Source organism: Brachycentrus maculatus, unplaced genomic scaffold (genome assembly GCF_059751285.1).
Source record: "Brachycentrus maculatus isolate JH-2025_06_01 unplaced genomic scaffold, ASM5975128v1 h1tg000475l, whole genome shotgun sequence".
Taxonomy (NCBI): Eukaryota; Metazoa; Arthropoda; class Insecta; order Trichoptera; family Brachycentridae; genus Brachycentrus; species Brachycentrus maculatus.
The window spans coordinates 1,618,998-1,641,006 of record NW_028281222.1 but is presented as its reverse complement, the minus strand read 5'-3'; the positions used below and the strand labels follow the sequence as shown (position 1 = coordinate 1,641,006).

The following is a 22,009-nucleotide window of genomic DNA, read 5'->3' as shown; positions in this document are numbered from 1 at the left end:
GAAAATTGTCGATTTTTGATTTATGACGTTCTTGAAAGGAGTGAGCGATGTAGAACGAATGAGTGGGGAAAGAACGGTAAAACAAATTTATGAGGCGAATGTAATTGGAAAAAGGAGCAGGGGAAGACCGAGAAAAGCATGGCACGATCAGGTATGCCAAATACTTGAAAGTGGCCAGGTTAGGAGTCGTAATAATCGGCGGGTATGTATGAAGAGATGCATGAACGTGGAAGAGTGAATAATGTTTGCAAAGAGTGGTGTGGCGTTGCCCTCAGGTTCTCATGTCTCTGCCGGCTCCCTTGCATCCAAGTCAGGTCAGCATCCCAAAATTCATACGAAAATTGAGTCAAAATTAGTGGTATTTATTTCACCCTCTTGGGAATTGAACCCGGGACTTTCACGGTGGCCTAACGCGGTTACCACCACACTACAGAACAGACAAGTATGTCTTATACATGCCCATCAGCATCATATAACAATTAAAAAAGTTATGAATTAGTAGATTTTTGTTCGTATATATATGCTCTCCCAAGCTCTTACTGTCCTTTAGGATCTGTACGGCAGAATAAACAGATTTTCATAATTTTTTACATGTCAAAAAATTAAATACGTTATAAAAATTAAATTCGAGTGAAAAAATAAACAAAAATTAAAATTGTGCAAAAAAAATGAGAATGTAATATGTATACATGATTTATCTTTACTCATTTCTTAGTAACTTGCTTTTGTTATATGTAAGTTGCGAGAAGGTGACTGATATATCTGGTCCTCGGCGTATTCACTGTAAGAATGCGACTGATGTGTCTCATCACGTGTCTATTTGTTGCAAAAATGTGACTGAAATAACTTATCATTGGTTTAATCATCGTTAGAATGTGACTGTACCTGATCGTGGGTTCATTCATTGCAAGAATGTGACTCATGTATCTGGTCTTCAGTTTATTCATTTTAAGTATGTGACTCATATATCTGACCATGGTTTTATTCATCGGATGAATGTGATTTTTGAATTTGACGATGGTTTTATTAATGGTAAGAATGGGACCATGTATCTGACCACAGTTTTCTTAGTTGAAAGAATGTGGCTGATATATCTGACCATGGCTTCATTAATTAAATTAAAAGTTAAAATAATGTGTCTGATATATCTGACCATGTTCTTTTTTAGTTGAAAAAACTCATATATATTATAAATGGCTTTATTAATAGGAAGAATGTGACTTATGTATCTGACCATAGTTTTATTAGTTGGAAGAATGTGACTCATGAATCTGACCATTGCTTTATTAGTTGAAAGAATGTGAGTCTGAATGAGAATCAGACTACGGTTTTATTAGTAGAAAGAATGTGACTCATGTATCTGACCATGGTTTTATTAGTTGAAAGAATGTGACTCATGTATCTGACTATGGTTTTATTGATTGAAAGAATGTGACTTATGTATCTGACTATAGTTTTATTGATTGAAAGAATGTGACTCTGCATGTGAATCTGACCATGGTTTTATTAGTTGAAAGAATGTGACTCATGTATCTGACTATGGTTTTATTAGTTGAAAGAATGTGAGTCTGAATGAGAATCTGACTATGATTTTATTAGTTGAAAGAACGTGAGTCTGAATGAGAATCTGACTACGGTTTTACTAGTTGAAAGAATGTGACTGTTTCTTTGACTTACCGCAGGGTTGTTCATTGCAAGAACGTGACTCATGTAATTAACTACGAGTATTTAACTATAAATATATGTATACAATTCTTAAAAAATACACTATTCCTAACGTGAAAGCGCTTCAGAGAGCCATCTTGCGACCCTCAATGGATATCTCAACAGCTCTTCTGGATGACTTTAGCCGCTTTTGATCTATGAACCTCTTCATGTGCACATCGTACCGGGACATCTTCTTCTTTGTTTGCTGTTAAGGAAATCCACAAAAAAAATTACACAAAATAATAATAATAATAATAAAACCCTTATCCGCACCCCAATGATGCATAGGGCACTGCGTCATATAAACGCAGTGTTATCTTGATCGTTTACACGTGAAGGAAAGGTGATCGGCCCTCCGCTTCAAGGAAAAACGGAAAAACATGGCAAGGGGTCTACAACACAAAAAAGTTTGGGAAACTCTGAACTAGCCAATGAAATTGTTGACAAAAAGGACAAAAACAGATTCCATGGAATTATCCTCACGTTTCATCTGGCAGAATTGGCTAAATGTGGAGATTCCAGCAAACCAAATATTGTATTAGAATATACAAAATCAATGGGTGGAGTCGATAGGGCTGATCAATATGCTTCTTCATATTGTTTTCTTAGAAAATCTCTAAAATGGTGGCGCAAACTTTCTTTTTGGAAAACTGGAATGTAATGGAAATCGAGAAAAGGTAAGAAATATCATTCCAATTTGGTATCCAAAAACAAGACAACCACCCATCAGGGACATATAAGATATCGCAGTCGTACAGGAGAAAGTGACCAATTAACAAAACGTAAAATGTTCAGGAGGGCCATTTAAGTCACTATTGCTTGTCAAGAAAATAAACACCAATGCAGTTAGTCATTTTTAACAAGTCAATATATTATACTTCCAAGTTTAAAATCCTTTGGGATTTTTTCAGGGCAATATTAAGCTAGGAAGATATCAAATAGCCAATGATCACGTTTTTCCACTCAATGTCACTTTCTCCTGTATGACTATGATATATATATTTAGCACATACATATGTAACACAACATACCTTTGACATCTCGATTTCACACGTGGATTTAGGTCGGACCACATAGTCTTTGCTAGAGGGCATAGGAACCCTAGCCCGGGCCACCCACCCCTTGTCCCCAGGCCGCAACGCCCTGAAACCAGACATTCTTCCATATATCAACAGTTCCATATACATATCGCCTCTTTGCATTGAAACTGTATAATTTATAACATTTTGAGTGTGTCCAAATACTTGTCAATAATGGGTAGAATTGGTGAATGTTACACATGTGTAAAGCGATCACTTAAACCAGCCTATGACGGTCGTCAGCCCCCCGTAAATGCCCAGACTACCACATTATTTTTCATCTTTGATGAGATGTCAAAAAATAATATGAAAATAACTCCTGTAATTGGAGATAATCCAGATTTTGTGAACAAGTATTTGGACACACTCAAAATGTACATAAATTATATGGTAAAATTATAAGCTTAAATAATTAAAATGAAATTTGTATTTTCTGGCGTTTTTCATGTGCGTGATTATAATCCAGGATTCAGACCTCACCTACTAATATAAGAGTTTCTGCTTAGTAAAAAGCTTCTTTACATCCCACCAATAGATGTCTCTAGTGAAGTTCTAGTGATTCAAGAACAAGGTTTCTAAATTGGTTCATGTAACAAGAATTTGAGTGGTGTGGTTGTCAATAATGGGTAGAATTGGTGAATGTTACACGTGTGTAAAGTAATCACTCAAACCAGCCTATGACAGTCGTCAGCCCCGTAAATGCCCAGACTTCCACATTCTTGTTCATCTTTGATGAGATGTCAAAAAATAATACGAAACTGTATAATCTCAAAATTGACTTATTTTACAGGAGAGCGTTTTTAAACGTTAACGGGTAATATTTTTTAATTATGATATTTTCAACATTAATTTTTTATTTTTGTGCTAGTTACATTAACTCTCTTTCAAAGTAAGATAAAATTATATATTAATTTTGTTATCATCTGATCAAAGACAGACATCTGATCAGACATCAATTCGTTGTAAGATTGTGATACGACATATCGCTCACTCCTTTCAAGAACGTCATAAATCAAAAATCGTCAATTTTCAGTTGTGTATGTTTTCGGAATGTCCAGAAAATGTACTATATCCCAGCAAAGGCGGCATATTTTTAACTTAATATTTACCCGCTACAGGGCAGAAAGTGTTGTTTTTGCATTTTGAAGAAAAGGTATTGTTTAATTATTTTTTAAAATAAACTAAATATTTACAACATTTTGAGTGTGTCCAAATACTTGTTTCTAGTGATTCATGAACAAGGTTTCTAAATTGGTTCATATATATAGAATTTCCAAGAATTTGAGTAGTGTGGTTGTCAATAATGGGTAGAATTGGTGAATGTTACACGTGTGTAAAGTGATCACTTAAACCAGCCTATGACGGTCGTAAGCCCCGTAAATGCCCAGACTTATATGCCATATTCTTCTTCATCTTTGATGAGATATCAAAAAATAATATAAACTAAATATTTTTCAAATGGAAAAAAAACATTCAGGTTTTACCTAAAAAGATCTGTTGCACAGTAAAAAAGTTCAATAAGTGGCTTGATATTTATTTTTAATACATTGTATTATATTTTTAAACTTTAAAAACAATCTCGTAAAAAATAAAGTTTTTTTATTTATGACGTTCTTGAAAGGAGTGAGCGATATCTGATCACAGGATCATTCATTGCAAGATTGTGACAGACACATCTGATCAAAGGTTCATTCATTGCAAGATTGTGACTGACATATCTGATCACGGGTTCATTCACTGCAAGAAAGTGTCTGATATATTGAATCGTACTAACTTTTCGTCAGACTGCCCGCCAATGTGCACGTCCTTATTCCGTTTGCTGCTACTGGGGGCCTCCCTCTCGCCATCCTCTTCGTCCTTTAATCTCTTGCGGGAAGCCGCCGACATCTGCGCCATGTCGCGCTCCAGGCGTTCTTCTCGCGTCATGGCTGAAAGCAATCATTTAATCCATATTATAACAAAACAACTATTCATCATCATTCATCATCAGCCTGTGTCCGTCCACTGTTGAACGTAGGCCTCCCGCATGAGTCTCCATCCTCTTCGATCCTCCGCCTTCGCATCCAGGTCCTTCTTATATCGTCCGTCTATATTGTAGGGTGTCGGCCGATGCTTCGTTTGCCAGAACTGGCAAACAACTATATGCTAAAACAATCCTTATGAATTACCTCTCCTTGTAAAATATGCAACTTCTCTAATAACTTTTAAGAAACATCTGAGACATTACTATCTATCATTAGAATCCTAACTGACCATCAAACCTCCTCCCTCTACCTCCTTCCCTAAACTCCCTTATTATCATCAATTGGAATTTATGTTTTTTTAAATGTCAATTTGTAATTCATGTTTTTTTTAATGTTCAAGTACTATCTACCCTCTGATTGCAAACAGCTATATATGGTATCTAACGTTTTGATCAATATCACCAGTCTGTTTTTGGTTGGTTGGAAGATATTGCTTTTTAGCAATAAACCCGCCAATGTACTTAATTCGTTTCCGTACATGAAGTTTAAATAAATAAATAAAACAATCCTTTTACATATGCATTCAAGAAAGCACCTCCCAGCAAAACCATAAATTAAAAAAAGCATAAACCAGCCTATGGCGGTCATAGGCCCAGTAAGTACCAAGACTTCCACATACTTCTTCATCTATGTTACAATATGATACAAACACATCTGTTTGCTAAATCATTTCCACCATTTCTTTTCCCCAATTCTGATGTGCAATGGCAAATAGCCGCAAGTTAAAAACAGTAGTTTTGAGATAAACGAGTTTAAAGTTAACTTAAAATGATGTATTATTTTTTGACATCTCATCAAAGATGAAGAAGAATATGGAAGTCTGGGCATTTACGGGGCTGACGACCGTCATAGACGTTTGGTGAATATTACACACGTGTAATATTCACCAATTCTACCCATTATTGACAACCACACTACTCAACTTCTTGGAAGTTCCATATGTATGAACCAATTTTGAAATATTATTCTTGAATCACTAGAACTTCACTAGAGACATCTATTGGCGAGATGAAAAGAAGCTTTTTACTAAGCAGAAACTATTTTATTAGTATGTGAGGTCCGAATCCTGGATTATAATCACACATATCGCTCACTCCTTTCAAGAACGTCGTAAATCAAAAATCGTCAATTTTCAATTGTGCGTGTTTTCAGAATGCCCAGAAAATGTACTATATCCCAGCAAAAGAGACATATTTTTAACTTAATATTTACCCGCTACAGGGCAGAAAGTGTTATTTTTGCATTTTGAAGAAAATGTATTGTTTAATTATTTTTTTAAATATATTGAATATTTTTTGAATAGAGAAAAAATCTTCAGGTTTTATCTAAAAATATCTGTTGCACAGTAAAAAGTTCAGTAAGTGGCTTGATATTTATTTCTAATACATTGAATTATATTTTTTAACTTTAAAAACGTTCTCCTGAAAAATCAACTTTTTTGATTTATGACGTTCTTGAAAGGAGTGAGCGATATGAGAAACGCCAGAAAATATCATTTTCATTTTTATCATTTAAGCTTATAATTTGACCAGATAATTTATTTACAACACAACACATGTGGTAAATAAAATGATGTTTTTTGCCAAAACATGTATTAAATTAATACATTTTTGCGGCTATTTGGATAATGAATATCTCGGTAAAGGAAAGAGATGGAGCAAAATCTGTGATTTTATGAAAGAGGGCAGTTATTTTTTACTATTATTTTTTTAAAAAGAGAAATATTTGTGTTTTTATTATTTACACAAATATGTCAATTTCATACTATTTCTGTGAGCCTAAGCGGCTCATTATTAGAAATAGGTATCAAATTGTGGTAGAGTGGGTTCGAACCGAGAAACTCTGACTTAAGAGTCCGCGACACTAGCCACGGGACCACAACCCGACGAAAGAAGAAGAATGCTTTGAGCCGTGTTACGCCAAACAGCCAGAACTTGAGTTACGGCTGGCTGCCTTTACACATTACAATTTATTCACAGTAAAGAGCGCCCAAGAGGCAGTATATTACGAAAATGGCGCTATATAAATTATCCAAGGACCCAACTCTAAAATTTAGAGTTAGCTTCACGTACGGTGTTTGAAAGTGATGCGGAATGCATCGAAACACGTGTCACAGTAGATTTTAAGAAATAGTAGTATTTAGTAATAAAAAAAACCCTTATCCGCACCCAATGGTGCATAGGGCACTGTGTCATATTAACGCAGTGTTATATTAATCGTTTACACATGAAGGAAAGGTGATCAGCCCTCCGCTTCAGGTACCAGTCCATGGTAATATTGAATAAATATTATAGTGAAAAGATCACTTATATTTATTTTACCCCCCTTGGGAATCGAACCCGGGACCTCCAGAACGGTAGCCGAGCGTGCTGACCATTACACTACGGAGGCGGACAAGTATTTACTAAGTAAAACATAAATTATCCAAATTTATTATTACCTTTGTAATCGGCACTCAGGTTGAAGATAGGGCGGGCCCACTCAGATATGAGCCTTCCGGCGCGTTCCCTATTCTGCTTAGTTTCCTTGGGATGCTTGTACAGGTACATGACGGCCTTGCCAATACCGGATTGCTTCAAGTAAGACTTGTCAATGGTCGGGAACTGGAAAAAAATGGATCAATTAGTCGTATGGAAGGATATTTCTGTAGTTTCCTTAATACAGTAGAATCGCGATATAACGAAATCCAAGGGACCAAAAAATCTTAATTCGTAATAACGAATTCCCACATATAACGAATTTTTTTTAAATCATACTTAGTATGTATATGTTGCACGCCGTTGCAAAAAATGTTGCGCGGCTTTTCAAAAAGATCGCAAGTTCTGCAAACAAAGGAGGAAGGGGGCCATAGGGAACTGAATACCTACATATTTTCTATTGTTTTCTTATTAACCTTACGGTGATAAAAGTGCCGCGGGAATCGATGATACTCGTATGTATTTTGTACACAATATGAGAATGTGATTTCAAAACCGGAAAAACGTAAATATTCCTAGTTGCTTTTACTGGCCATATTTAAAGTTGAAATATAACAATTTTGTAATGTTGGGTCTGGTAAATATGTATCTGAAAATGAGAATAATAACATCAAATATAATAATAATAATATCACAAGTAGCCGCCAAAGCCGAGAACGAGAACGAGAACGAGAACGAGAACGGCTTGCGCGCTACTGACGGCCAGTGTTGTCAGACATCAAAGAGTAGTTTTCGATATTGAGATTGCGAAATTACGAAATTACGAGACGGCGAAAAAAATTTTTTTTCCAAAATTTACGCGATGAATTTTTTTTCGCGGTCGCTAAAAATTTCCTAAAATCCGTTATAATCCTTCAAATTCCGTTTGATCTCTTTATTCCTTCAAAATCCGTATAAAACGGACAAATTCGTATTTGTCCAAATTTGTCCGTCATATTTAATATTCCTAGTTGCTTTTATTGGCCATATTTAAAGTTGAAATAAAACAATTTTGTAATGTTGGGTCTGGTAAATGTTATTCATAATGTCATTCATTTGCAGCGACGGAAATAAATAATTTGTAAAAAAATCGGGAATCAAATCCTAACATAAAATCGTAAAAATACACAAACGTTTTTGTGTTTGCGCGTGTGGCGTGCTTTGTAAGTATGCGTGCATGTCATACGTCGTAACACGTTACTCCGCTAGTCCAATAGTGTGCAGATTGTCTTACCCGACACTACGCCCCACTTAGGGCGCTTGTCCACTACCCGAAATTCCGTGTATTTTACTGTCCGGCACGTCAGTTAGCGTTTTAAAATGACGATTGGCTTGTGCTTTTGTCCATCTTTCTTCGGATCGGAGCTCTTGATCGGTGCGTGAACACGTTGCGCGTAAATTCGATCGTAAAATCGTCGTTTTAAAACGCAAACTGACGTGCCGGACGGACGGTAAAATTATTCCGTGTAGTGGACAAATGCCCTTACGATGTAGATAAAAGACGGATGCAATTTGAGGATTATTATTGTCAACAGAATCATTTCATTGAGATAAAAAGATGGATTGTAATTTGAGAATTATTATTGTCTACCATTGAGATAAGCAGGTGGACTGATTATGGGAGAGAATATACTTGAGAATTTTTATGGCCTACAGAAATAATTTCATTGAAATAAGAAGAGAGATTATAACTACGTCGCCTACTTTCAAAATCCGCCAGATCCATATAAGTCGATTTTACAAAAAAAATCCAAATTCTCCGGATAACATTTATGTTTCAAAGATTTGTCTATCTTTATATAAAATATTATAAAATAGAGAATTTTCCCATTTTTTTGGAAAGTTTTTCAGTACTCAAAAAAAAACACGAGGCACAAATCGATAATGACGTCATCTTAACTTTTGACCTATCTCCGCTCTCTGACCGATATGGGTCAGAAGGCAAGTTTCATGAATATACCGGAATTTGAAATACAACGTTGTTTTTAAGTATTTTTTAGCGGGGTTTTCAAGTATTTAAAATTTTTGAACAATAAAACCCACAACTGGCATTCCGATAGAGTATTTATTTTAAAATCTTATAAAACTGGATCTAGCGGATTTTGAAAGTAGGCGACACAACTAAAGAATTATTATTGCTAAAGTAAATCATTTCACTGACTCATTGACTCTAATTACTAATTACTCAAGCTGATGGGATATTGTATTGAATTACTTTTAAAAATCGCCATAAAACCATCCGCATATGGTGCGGCGGCGCGCGCAGCTTTGAAATATTTTTATCTTAACATTTTTTTTTCGGCGCGGCGCCGCGGCGGCGCGGCTTTGAAATATTTTTATCATAACATTTTTTATTTGTTATAAATTTACTTAAATGTATTGGCATTTTTTCGTATGGGACAAAAGTGATTTTGTTATACATAATAACGGGATTTCGTTATATAAATGCATTTTTGTATGAAAAATTAGTTTTAGGGAATAAATTTGTTTTTTTTTTTCGATATACGTCATTTTTCGATATATCGCGATTACTTATATCGCGATTCTACTGTAGAAAATTAAAATTAGTTATTACTGTTACACTACACCCGATCTTCCGGACAATGATCAATACAATATAGGTACCTGCCTACTACAGGACACAACAGAAATAAAATTATTTTCAAACTGTGAGACTTTATTGGAAAAAAGAAATTGATTAGCAATGAAAGAAAAGTCAATTAAAAAGCGAGTTTAAATAGGTTTTTAATTTTTGATAAAAAAAAAAATCGGGAATTTTCTTTTGAACTTCTCAATGTTTTAAAATGAATTGTAACATCATTTTAAAATTTTGAAAAAAAAGTTCGTTATTCTGAGATGGGCTTGGCTACATGGAATTTTGGTTCAGTACTTTAGTTTATATGGAAGTTTTCCGGGGATGAATCGCAGATTCGTTATACTGGAAATTTCATTACTCCGGTATTCGCTACAAAGAGATTTGACCTGTATTATTACTTTATTATGTAGACGGAATGATAACCTGGCCCCCGACCCAGAAACGGTTGGCTGCCCAGAGAAGCAGAAGATGAAGAAGGAGAAGATATTGAAATGGGGCCAACTTACGTCGTGGAGCAGCTTGAGGATGTTCTCCCTGATGAGCAGGCAGGGCAGGGCGCGGTTGGGCATGGGCGCGAGCCAGTCACAGAGCACATTGAGCACGTTGTGCTCCAGGAAGGCCAGCTGCAGGTCCTTCTTGATCAGCTGCGACATGGCCCGCTTTAGCATTGAGATCTTCTTCACGGCGGGCTGGTTCTGCTTTATCAGCTCGCGGTCGTCCTGGAACAATAACGCAAGGGCTGACGTTAGAAGAATCTTACGTGAGGTCTCTGCCAATCAAGAACTTACTCCACTCAACCATAAATGCTGAGAAAAATTATACTGATGTATACTTTACTGATGTAAGGGATTATTTTAAAAGTAATTCCAATTTTTTGGTGACAAAGGTATTTATTGATTTGACATTAACTTCAAAAAAAAAAAAAACATACATAAAAAATAAACGCTTCTCAGGATTTTTAAGCAAAGGCACTAATCTTACATTTCTGTAGAGGTATATATCGCTCACTCCTTTCAACAACGTCATATATCAAAAAACTTGATTTTTCAGGAGATCGTTTTTTAAAGTTTAAAAACATAATGAATTGTAATAAAAATAAATATCAAGCCACTTATTGAACTTTTTACTGTGCAATAGATCTTTTTAGGTAAAACCTGACTTTTTTTCTGCATTTGTAAAATAACTCAGTACATTAAAAAAAATAATTAAGCAATACCTTTTTTTCAAAATGCAAAAACAACACTTTCTGCCCTGTAGCAGGTAAATATTAATTTAAAAATATGCCGCTTTTGCTGGGATATAGTACATTTTCTGGGCATTCCGAAAACATGCATAACTAAAAATTGAGGTTTTTTGATATATGACGTTGTTGAAAGGAGTGAGCGATATGTATAAACCTTTTTTTTTTCTGCCACCATTATCAAGTTTTGTAGCAACTGCGCAACGAGGTCATTATTATATTTATTAGCGTACATACCTCTGCCGCCGTCTTCATGTTTTGTAGCAACTGCGCAATGAGGTCGTCATTATCGTTGATGATGTCAATGTCCCTTCGCTTCTTGCGCCGCGTGCGTTCTTCCTTCTTCCTCAACAGCATGATCTCGAAATCCGACATTCCCGCTTCCCGACTGAAACCAATCAGCAAATATGAAGAAAACCGACTAACACACTTTGGAAGGGGAAAGGTATTACTACCCGTTGGGTCGATTTATGCTTATGGACGGGAAGGGTATTTTTACCTTCTGCGCCGGCCTCATTTCAAAGGCAGAAAAGAAGGAACTATCCAATGTTTTTATATGAATATTATATACCAATATCTTTGTTAAGGTCTTAACTATATGCAGTGGACAACAGAGTTGTCCTATTAATTACAATGTGTTAAAATGTAAGACTTGTCTTTTACGAACCTGTTGAGATCTCTTTCCGGTTCTACTCCATCATCAGAGTCTGCATCTTCCTTCTTCTCCTCTCCTTCCTGCGCAGTTTCTCCCGCTGCCGCAGCGGCTCCATCTACCTCCTCCTTGGCCCCCTCTTCCTCACCCTCATGGTCCGAATCTATCAGACCCGCAACGCGCTTCTTCTTCGGAGCGTCGCCTGAAACGCAACCAGAGTGAGTCGGGCCGTGACAGTTGCTACAGAACACGAAGACGGAGGCAGAGGTATGAAAAAGTTTCTGAGGTATCTCTTCATATATATTTGATATATTTTCTCCAAGCAGATATCGCTAACTCCTTTCAAGAACGTCCTAAATCAAAAAACTTGATTTTTCAGGAGAGCGTTTTTAAAGTTTAAAAATATAATACAATGTATTACAAATAAATATCAAGCCTCTTATTGAACTTTTTACTGTGTAACAGATCTTTTTAAGTAAAACCTGAAGGTTTTTTCTGCAATTGAAAAATATTTAGTATATTTTAAAAAATAATTAAACAATACCTTTTCTTCAAAATGCAAAAATGACACTTTCTGCCCTGTAGCAGGTAAATATTAAGTTAAAAATATGCCGCTTTTGCTGGGATATAGTACATTTTCTGGGCATTCCGAAAATATGCACAACTCAAAATTGGCGATTTTTTATTTATGACGTTCTTGAAAGGAGTGAGCGATATATCAAATATATGTGAATGGGGAAGACGAAACAAACTAATGTTTAATGTTTCTAAGTGTTCGGTCACGTCTTTCACTAGGGCCCAAAAACTCTATTTTATCGCTACAAAATGAACGACCAAAATCTGATGCGAGTGTCGAATGTTAGAGATCTGGGTGTTAGGTTTGTGAGCACCCTGACATTTCACAATCACATAGAGGCGGTCAGTGGTAATGCATTGAAAATGCTAGGATTTGTTCTGCGTACTGCAGGGTTTTCCAAAATACCCGCGTGCTGAGAACTCCTTAAAACTCCTTGGTGTGAAGTAGACTCGAGAGTGGCTCGATGATTTGGGGGCCACGCGAGCTTAAGTACTCTCTTATGGTAGAGAAAGTCCAAAAGAAGTTTCTGAGGTATCTCTACATGAGAGAGTACGGCTATTATCCTTGGCTCTACCCGACCCAGTTTCTCCAGGGTAAGCTTGGCTACAATACTTTAGAGACTAGAAGGAATATGTATTTGATTACGCATATTTGATTTATCAAATATGCGTAAAATCAGTTAGAAATCAAAACTTTACGTATTAAAATCAGTTAGAAATCAAAACTTTACATCCCAGGTGTAATGTTTTACTGAGTTATTTTTTCTAGTTTTCATGTTAATTTATCACATTTCTGATCTAGACACACAATAAAATACGTGCATAATAGTTATATGTACCATATTTATTGATAAAACAGTAAAAGTTATAATTTTATTTGAATTTTATTTGTCGGTTGAATTTGAACGCCGTGGACGCCTCAAACACGCGAGCGTTGTGATTGGTTGGACTGTTTTGTTCCACAAACATTAATCCGTAGTGCGCGCTACCCTTTTCTGCATTTAAAGATTATTTCTATGTTTGTTCTCGTTTTATCAGGTGCAAAATATTAGCGCCTCCTTGTTTGACAAACCATATCACCTCCCCTCCGGGCGGGGCAACTTTCTTACTTGCGGGGATACATTCAATTAGTGTCTTTGTTTACATGTTTTGAAAAAAACTGATATGCGGATGGGTTAATTTGCGTGGGTAGGCCCCAGACAAGATGGTTTCATGGCGTTAGGAAAGTGGCGGGCCTGTACTGGAAGAGTCGCGTCTGACAGAGAACTGTGCAAGTCCAAGGGGGAGGCCTTCGTTTAATACTAGACACAAAGAAGCTGAAGTAAATGAGTATGGACAATGGTTTATGATAGGAATAAAAACACCCTCCCCTCTGACCTGCATCATCCCTCTCTCCCTCATGATCCGAGTCAATAAGCCCGGACACGTGTTTCTTCTTGGGAGATGTAACTACAAATAGACATAGGACATTGCATTACCATTCATCCTGTCCAACATCTTGGTCATGCTCCAGCCCAAGAAGACCGAGAAGACCGAGAAGAAAGCGCAACTATACGGCGGCTCCACTTTCCTGCCTTCAGACTCAGCCGATTGACGACGTTTTTCATTAATATATTTTTAAAATTTTCTCTCATTATCATTTTCATATCATAATCCATACCTGTAAGCGCCCTTGAGGTAGTTTTTTACGAAAATGGCGCTATATAAATCATGCAAGATTATTATTATTATTATTATCATTGGTACCATAAACCAGTGTTCCGCAAAGTGTGTGTCGCGGCACACTGGTGTACATTACTGTGATGATTAGTTGGTGTGCTGCGGAGAAGTCTAGTTTCATGAAGATAACACACCTAGAAATAGCTGAAATCTATGCGAGCAAGGTACTTTCTTGCGCAAAGAGCTTGCGAATGGGGATTTACGACTCTGACTATTATTAAATTTAAAAAAAAGAACGCCTGAGGACGGTCAACGAAGAGGTCATGGAATTTTCTTTTGGTTTTATGTACACATAAAGAAAAAATGTGTGAAATGCTCTGCAACCGTTGGTTGGCAACCCTTGCTCTATCGGAATGCCAATTGTGGTTTTTATTGTTTAAAATATAAAAAAAAAAAAACCCTTATCCGCACCCAATGGTGCATAGGGCACTGCGTCATGTAAACACAGTGTTATCTTAATCGTTTACATATGAAGGAAAGGTGATCCAGCCTTCCGCTTCAGGAACCAGTCCAGGGTAATATTGAATAAATATTACAGTGAAAAAAATCACTTATAATTATTTTTACCTCCCTTGGGAATCGAACCCGGGACCTCCAGAACGGTAGCCGAGCGTGCTGACCATTACACTACGGAGGCGGACAAAAATAATTATAAATCATTAATTTAAATATTAAAATAAAAATTGATATTAAAATAATTACAAACAGCGTTGTATTTCAAATTCCGCTATATTCATGGAACTTGCCTTCTGACCCATATCGGCCAATCAGAGATCGGGGATAGGTCAAAAATGAAGATGATGTCATTATCGGTTTGTGTCTCCTGTTTTTTTTTAATACTGAAAAAAATTCTTAAAAAAATTCTCAATTTCATAATATTTTATCTTAAGATAGACAAATCTTTTAAACATAAATGTTACCCGGAGAATTTTGCATTTTTTTGAAAATCGACTTACATGGATTTAGCGGATTTTGAAAGTAGGCAACACAAATATGCTTGGTTTTTAAGGAGTCTTGGTGTTAATTTTTTTAAACAATAATCTATACATACCGTCTCCATCTGAATCAGAGAGTACTTCGCGATTTCGCTTTTTAGCTCTTCCGATTGATCCAGAACCACTTCTGGATCTTCTCGATCCGCTACCCGATCTAACACAATAAAAAAAAATGAAAATCATTTAATTTTTTTTATCAAAAACCAATTTTTTTACAGCCAATTTCTTCTTACTGTACAGGTGGCACAAAATTAATCACCCTCGATAGATGCTATAATTTTTTCAAATGACATTGTACGTCAATCATATTTGACATTTGTGAACTAGACAGCTGCAGTATACAAGTAGATTTAGGGTGGCGCAAAATTAACTATCCAATTTTGTCGTTATGTTTTTATAATAATAATAAAACCCTTATCCGCACCCCAATGGTGCATAGGGCACTGCGTAATATAAACGCAGTGTTATCTTGATCGTTTACACATGAAGGAAAGGTGATCAGCCCTCCGCTCCAGGTACCAGTCCAGGGTAATATTGAATAAATATGACAGTGAAAAAATCACTTATATTTATTTTACCCCCCTTGGGAATCGAACCCGGGACCTCCAGAACGGTAGCCGAGCGTGCTGACCATTACACTACGGAGGCGTTTTTATATGAATATTTTATACCAATCTCTTTGTTAAGTTCTTAACTATACGTACATAACTATTGAATCCTGTCGCCAGCGGTCCGCAAGTGTGAAAATACCCGTCCGAAATGTGTTTTTTTTTCTTCTTTTATTTATTTTAATTTTTTTTTTGTATTTCACAATACAAAAAAATATATAATATTGATACAAAAAAAGATCCCACAAAGGCATGGCCTGTGTGTGGGTATACATTATATTTTATGTTATAATAAAAGGCACTGGCAAGAATAAAATAGATAGAAATATAAATAGATTAAAAGTCGTAATATAAACTACAAATATTTGATTTTAATAGAAAACAAAAAATCAAAAACATGAAAATGAAAAAATTTAGTTGATCGTCTCACCTGGATCGTGATTTGGAACGAGATCGCGACCTGCTTTTGGCCGATCCGCTTCGACTGCGTGATCTGGAACCGGAACGGCTTCTGGATTTCCTAGAGCCATCTCGAGATCTTGCCGATCCGCTTCTTGACCTGGCGGAGCCACTCCGAGACCTTCTGGACCCGCTCCGGGACCTTCTCGACCCGCTGCGAGACCTTCTCGACCCACTGCGAGACCTCCTTGACCCACTCCTTGATTTCCTCGACCCACTTCGTGACTTCCTCGACCCACTTTGTGACTTCCTCGACCCACTACGTGATTTTCTCGACCCGCTGTGAGATTTCCTCGACGCACTGCGTGACTTCCTAGACCCGCTGTGAGATTTCCTCGACCCACTATGAGATTTTCTCAACCCACTGCGGGACTTTCTTGACCCGCTCCGCGATTTCCGCGACCCGCTGCGTGACTTTCTAGACCCGCTTCGCGAAGCTCGCGATCCGCTCCTGGATTTAACAGACCCACTCTTGGATCTGCGTGTCAGACTCCTCGACTTTCTCGACCCGCTTCGGGACTTGACTGACCCGCTCCGGGACCTTCTGTCGGCGTTCCCGGTCACCTCTTTCCCGAGGGAACTATCCACCGATCGCGACCGGGATCTCAAATTTCTAGTCCTATCCTTGATCGACCTTTTGAGACTGTCTTTCTCACTCTTGTGTGTCTCTCTCTCTTTGGAATCCTCTTCCGCGGCTTCGCTATTGGCGGACACATCAGCCGATTTGACTGGAGACTCGTCTGGTGTTCTGGATTTGGAGCGAATGTGAGCAGAACCACTTTTCGACTTCTTGGAATGAATACTGGCCTTAGAGTTTGATCGCGATTTGGAATTGCGAGACAGTGACCTCACCGAGTTTGATCCGGACTTAGACCGTGACTTGATGGAACCGGATTTAGACCTTGACTTGATTGAACCCGATTTGGATCTGGCAGATCCTGATCGCGACTTTCTTGACCCAGACCGCGACTTTCTCGACCCAGACCGTGACTTCCTAGAGCCAGAGAGAGACTTTCTCGACCCAGAGTGAGACTTTCTCGAGCCGGACCGCGACTTCCTCGACCCAGACCGAGACTTTCTCGAGCCTGACCGGGACTTTCTCGACCCTGACCTCGATCTCGGCGTGCCCGACCTGGACTTGACCGACCCGGAGCCAGATCTGGACCTCTGTGAGCCGGACGGCGACCTCGACTTGGAACGCGAACCGGAACGCCTGGAACCGGAACGTGACCGCGCCGAGACTTGACTACCGGACCGGGATCGGCTCGCGGCTTTTGTGGGGGAATCAGTGGGAGAATGTGACCTGCAATAACAAAAATACTAGCATCTTTTTCTTTCAATTCTGAGAGATGGGTAAAAGACTCCATACAGACTAGAACAGACTATTCAGCACCAGTCCAGGGTAGTATTGATTAACCGCCCTACCCATACAAACATACCTGATCTATCCCCATATATTACCGTAGAACGGTGCTACTTGAACTTTGATGTGTTACTTGAGTCCAGTACAAAAAAAATATTTAAATCTGTATTTTGTCTACAATAATGAACGTATCGACATGATTCATTGTTTCCCTGACAGGTGACACTTATTGTCACGATACTTCGATTGATATCACGATCTAAATCATTTTTTTGTCCTGGGCTCAAGTAACAAGTAGCTCCGTTCTACGGTACATATAATCTTCAATTTCTCACGTTACTTTATAATATTCTTCACAACCCCAATAATACAATAAAACCCTTATCCACACCCCAATGGTGCATAGGGCACTGCGTCATATAAACGCAGTGTTATCTCAATCGTTTACACATGAAAGAAAAGTGATAAGCCCTCCGCTCCAGGTACCAGTCCAGGGTAATATTGAATAAAATATTACAGTGTAAAAATCACTTATATTTATTTGACCCCCCCTGGGAATCGAACCCGGGACCTCCAGAACGGTAGCCAAGCGTGCTGACCATTACACTACGGAGGCGAACAACCCCAATGCACCTAAATATCTGGCTGAAAACTTAATATACTTCTTAGATCATGGTCTATCACTTCCTTCCTTTCCATTCCTCGCCAAAACACATCATTCTTCATTCTACAACCATTACAAAAATAGGTAGCCAGTGATATTGAGCTTGAAAACCTTAAAGCATTGTATGACATATTGTATGCGTAGAGCGATAAAGAACAATTTGACGTATCGCAAACGTTTCTGTGGTTGCGGGTATTCTTTTTTGTTCCTTAACATACAGGATACAAATTGTTACGTTCAGGCGATAATATAGTGGATGTATTACATATCACTCACTCCTTTCAACAACGTCATATATCAAAAAACTTGATTTTTCAGGAGATCGTTTTTAAAGTTTGAGAATCTAATAAAATGTATTAAAAATAGATATGAAGCCACTTATTGAACTTTTTACAATGCAACAGATCTTTTTAGGTAAAACCTGAAGGTTTTTACTCCATTTGAAAAATATTTACTTTATTAAAAAAAAATAATTAAACAATACCTTTTCTTCAAAATGCAAAAACAACACATTCTGCCCTATAGCGGGTAAATATTAAGTTAAAAATATGCCCCTTTAGCTGGGATATAGTACATTTTCTCGGCATTCCGAAAACATGCACAACTGAAAAATGTCAATTTTTTATATATGACGTTGTTGAAAGGAGTGAGCGATATGGGTAGGGTGGTTTATATACAAAATTTAACAAAATGTACCTGGATTTTACAGTAGATGGGGACGCCGATCCGTGTTTACCAGAGGAAGCCAGACTCCTGATAGACCGAGGTGAAGATACGGAACCTGAAAGAAGAAGAAGAAAGCAATAAAATTAATGTGGAAAAGGCGAAGATTGGTGACAGAAATACAGTCCGCGAATTGTCAGCAGTAGTCGTCCTGGGCGGCGCGAATCTGATGCCTTGTAAAAGAGGCAAGCTTGATGGCGGCTCTCGGGAGGCATGCGGAGTACATGGCCAAGCCAACTGAATCGCCTTTTCTTGACGATAGATGTGACCAATATTTGCGGCGTCCTATACCTTATCTCTTCATTCCTCACAAAGTCAAACTGCCGCACACCTAAAATTCTTCGCAGACCCCTATTCTCAAAGTTGAGACCACAGCTGCTCTGGGCCCTTGTAAGGTGCCGTGTTTCTCAGCCGTCTAAGAGAATTAGTATTATGGTGACACCCATCCTTACACAGCAAAGCAAGACAAGAAATTAGACGTTTGAGATGTAGCTTATTCCTTTCAACAACGTCATTTTTAAAAAATTGACATTTTTCAGTTGTGCATGTTTTCAGAATGTCCAGAAAATGTACGATATAGCTAAAGGGGCATATTTTTAACTTAATATTTACCCGCTACAAGGCAGAAAGTGTTGTATTTGCATTTCGAAGAAAAGGTATTGTTTAATTATTTTTTTAAATATACTAAATATTTTTCAAATTGAGAAAAAAAGAGGATTTACCTAAAAAGATCTGTTGCACAGTAAAAAGTTCAATAAGTGGCTTGATATTTATTTTTAATACATTTTATTATATTTTAAAACTTTAAAAACGATCTCCTGAAAAATCAAGTTTTTTGATGTTTGACATCGTTGAAAGGAGTGAGCGATGTGTTTTTTTGTATTTGAAGTTGAAGAAAATGTGCACAATGCCGCAACATAAGGTTTCTGAGACACACAAATATGTGTTCACCGTATGCAATGTGTTAATAGCCAAGTATCGGGGGGTGATCGTATATAAAATTACCATTTTTAGAAGCGGGAGACGGTGATCTTGACCCGGAAGATCTAGAAACAGATCTGGATCTAGATTTGGACGCAGTAGATCCGGTTTTGTTCATCATTTCATCACCAGAATCTAGAAAAAATAATTGGTGGTTACTGCAACTTTTCAACTGTCAGAAGTCTCAGCCTGAAATAAGATCAATAATGCGACTGTGCTTTGGTTGATTAGTGTATTCCAAGGACGAAGACCGATTTACGATGGTCAGAAATTAGTCAAGAGTTTACATTGGCCTAGAAGACGGATGGCGAACATATAGCATGCGTGCCATATGTGCCATGCGAGACGATTTTACATGGCACGTGAATGTAAGAAAAATATAAAGGTGATTGTAAGAAAAATTAAAAAATGTTTTAAAAATAGTACTAAAAAATTCAAATTTAAATCAAATTGAAAGAGGCGAAGAATGTTTGCAAAGACAGAGTGATGTGGCGTTCTATTCTCTCTGCCTACCCCTGTGGGGAAGCGGTGTAATGGTTAGTTAGTTAATTATCAAGAGTTAATACCATGAAAATTGTGGAATGGTATTTTTTTTGTAAATCTGTTTTTTTTTGTATATTATTCTTTTTTAATTACCTAATGTCCAAGTGACTCTAAAATCTAGCTAAGGCTTATGCAACACCCCTTATCGTGACCCTACTTAGGCTTCAACTTTTTAAGTTTTATAGCCTATGCCTACTCGTGAGTGGATTTACTTTTTATGTTAAAAGTTACTATAATTTCATGTAATTCGTTTGTGAAAATTCTAGGCAAAAACACTCGCTAGTGTATTTTATGTTAAAATCTTCAAAACCCTATCCGCACCCCAATGGTGCATAGGGCACTGCATCATATAAACACAGTGTTATCTTGACTGTTAACACATGAAGGAAAGGTGATCAGCCCTCCGCTTCAGGTACCAGTCCAGGGTAACATTGAATAAAAATTAGTGTGAAAGAATCACTTATATTTATTAGACCCCCCCCCTTGGGAATCGAATCCCGGACCTCCAGATCGGTAGCCGAGCGTGCTGACCTTACACTACGGAGGCGGACATATTCACATATGTTAAAATAGATAATAAAAAATAAAATAAAAACTCATGTAAAAAGAACTCCACTCACAAGACACATAGGGTGGCTTGGTGGGGGTCTACAAAAAATTATGTTAATTTTTGTTAGATTTAAGCAATGAAAACATTGTATACCGCCATCTGTGGGCGTCGGATGTAAGCAAGCAGAGGTGCGCAAGAGAGCAGCGCAGAGCGAATAAGAGGATCTACGACAGTGGTCGGTCGATTAGAAAAACACGTATATTGTTATTAAATAAACTCAATTAAAAGTTAATCTTTGTTCTCTTTGCATCCTTCCCTATTCCCGTCAACAATTTTGTTTACGAATTTTTAAATTAATGTATACGTGTGTTTATATATTAAACAACTAAATGTTAAAAAAAAAAAAAAAAACAAACCCAACTGATAAATTTCTGACAATCTGAGATATGTGTTACCAAATTCAAAAATGTTGACGACATCGAAAACAAAACATATAAATAAGCTTACATGTAATCTAATGCATTTTAAGTCGGTAAAAATACAATGAGCGAAAATCTGCTAAATTGCTGCGTCGAAACATATTGTTATCAGTCAATTTTACGAAGAAAAAAATACGAGAAAAAAAACAATCGACGCAATAAACATACTTATTTCTACATTAACTCACGAAAAACTTGGAATACTATAAAATAAACACGTAAAAACATCTACATGTTGTATAAATATGCTTATTTTCTGTGTGAAAACATAAAAACAAACGCTTTTGACGCCTCTACTGGCGGCGGAATGTGAGGTTATGTTTTAAAATACAACATAATAAAACTGCCGCTGTACCAAAAACCCATATGGCTATGGATAAATAGTATTCAATATGCCGGATTCAAATTAAAACGATATTTACCGGCATCCTCGTCCATTATAAACGTTTTAAAATCACTTCAAAACCTATAGAAAAGAATTACTCCAATACAACCATGAAAAAAATCAAAGACTAACTATTTTTATAGAAAAAATTGAGATACTAGGGATGGGGTGATGACCAATGACTCGAGAATCGACTGGTAAAATCGATTT

General features: G+C 37.2%; 1 protein-coding gene across 2 annotated transcripts; it reads right to left on the bottom strand.

The window, feature by feature from the left end:
- Window positions 1-1,002: 1,002 nt before the first annotated feature.
- Window positions 1,003-21,944, bottom strand: LOC148302143 (uncharacterized). Of its 2 annotated transcripts, XM_088272026.1 has the most exons (13): window positions 21,837-21,944; window positions 19,867-19,977; window positions 18,835-18,919; window positions 16,083-17,414; window positions 15,101-15,198; window positions 13,708-13,779; window positions 11,770-11,956; window positions 11,340-11,490; window positions 10,369-10,581; window positions 7,251-7,413; window positions 4,561-4,714; window positions 2,739-2,850; window positions 1,003-1,912 (listed from the first exon to the last, which is right to left on the bottom strand). In XM_088272026.1, exons 1-13 carry the CDS (start codon window positions 21,850-21,852, stop codon window positions 1,790-1,792), a joined length of 2,817 nt encoding a protein of 938 aa, XP_088128152.1. In that variant the 5' UTR covers window positions 21,853-21,944; the 3' UTR covers window positions 1,003-1,789. The 2 variants fall into 2 exon arrangements, with proteins under 2 accessions (XP_088128152.1, XP_088128153.1); XM_088272027.1 differs by lacking the exon at window positions 13,708-13,779.
- Window positions 21,945-22,009: the final 65 nt, after the last annotated feature.

Excerpts from the sequence above, each read along its gene's own strand:
- LOC148302143 (XM_088272026.1), bottom strand. Across the intron at positions 18,920-19,866 it reads GTCTCCCGCTTCTAAAAATG|GTTCCGTATCTTCACCTCGG; the intron begins GTAATTTTATAT and ends TTCTTCTTTCAG. Across the intron at positions 15,199-16,082 it reads CGTTCCAAATCACGATCCAG|ATCGGGTAGCGGATCGAGAA; the intron begins GTGAGACGATCA and ends TTATTGTGTTAG.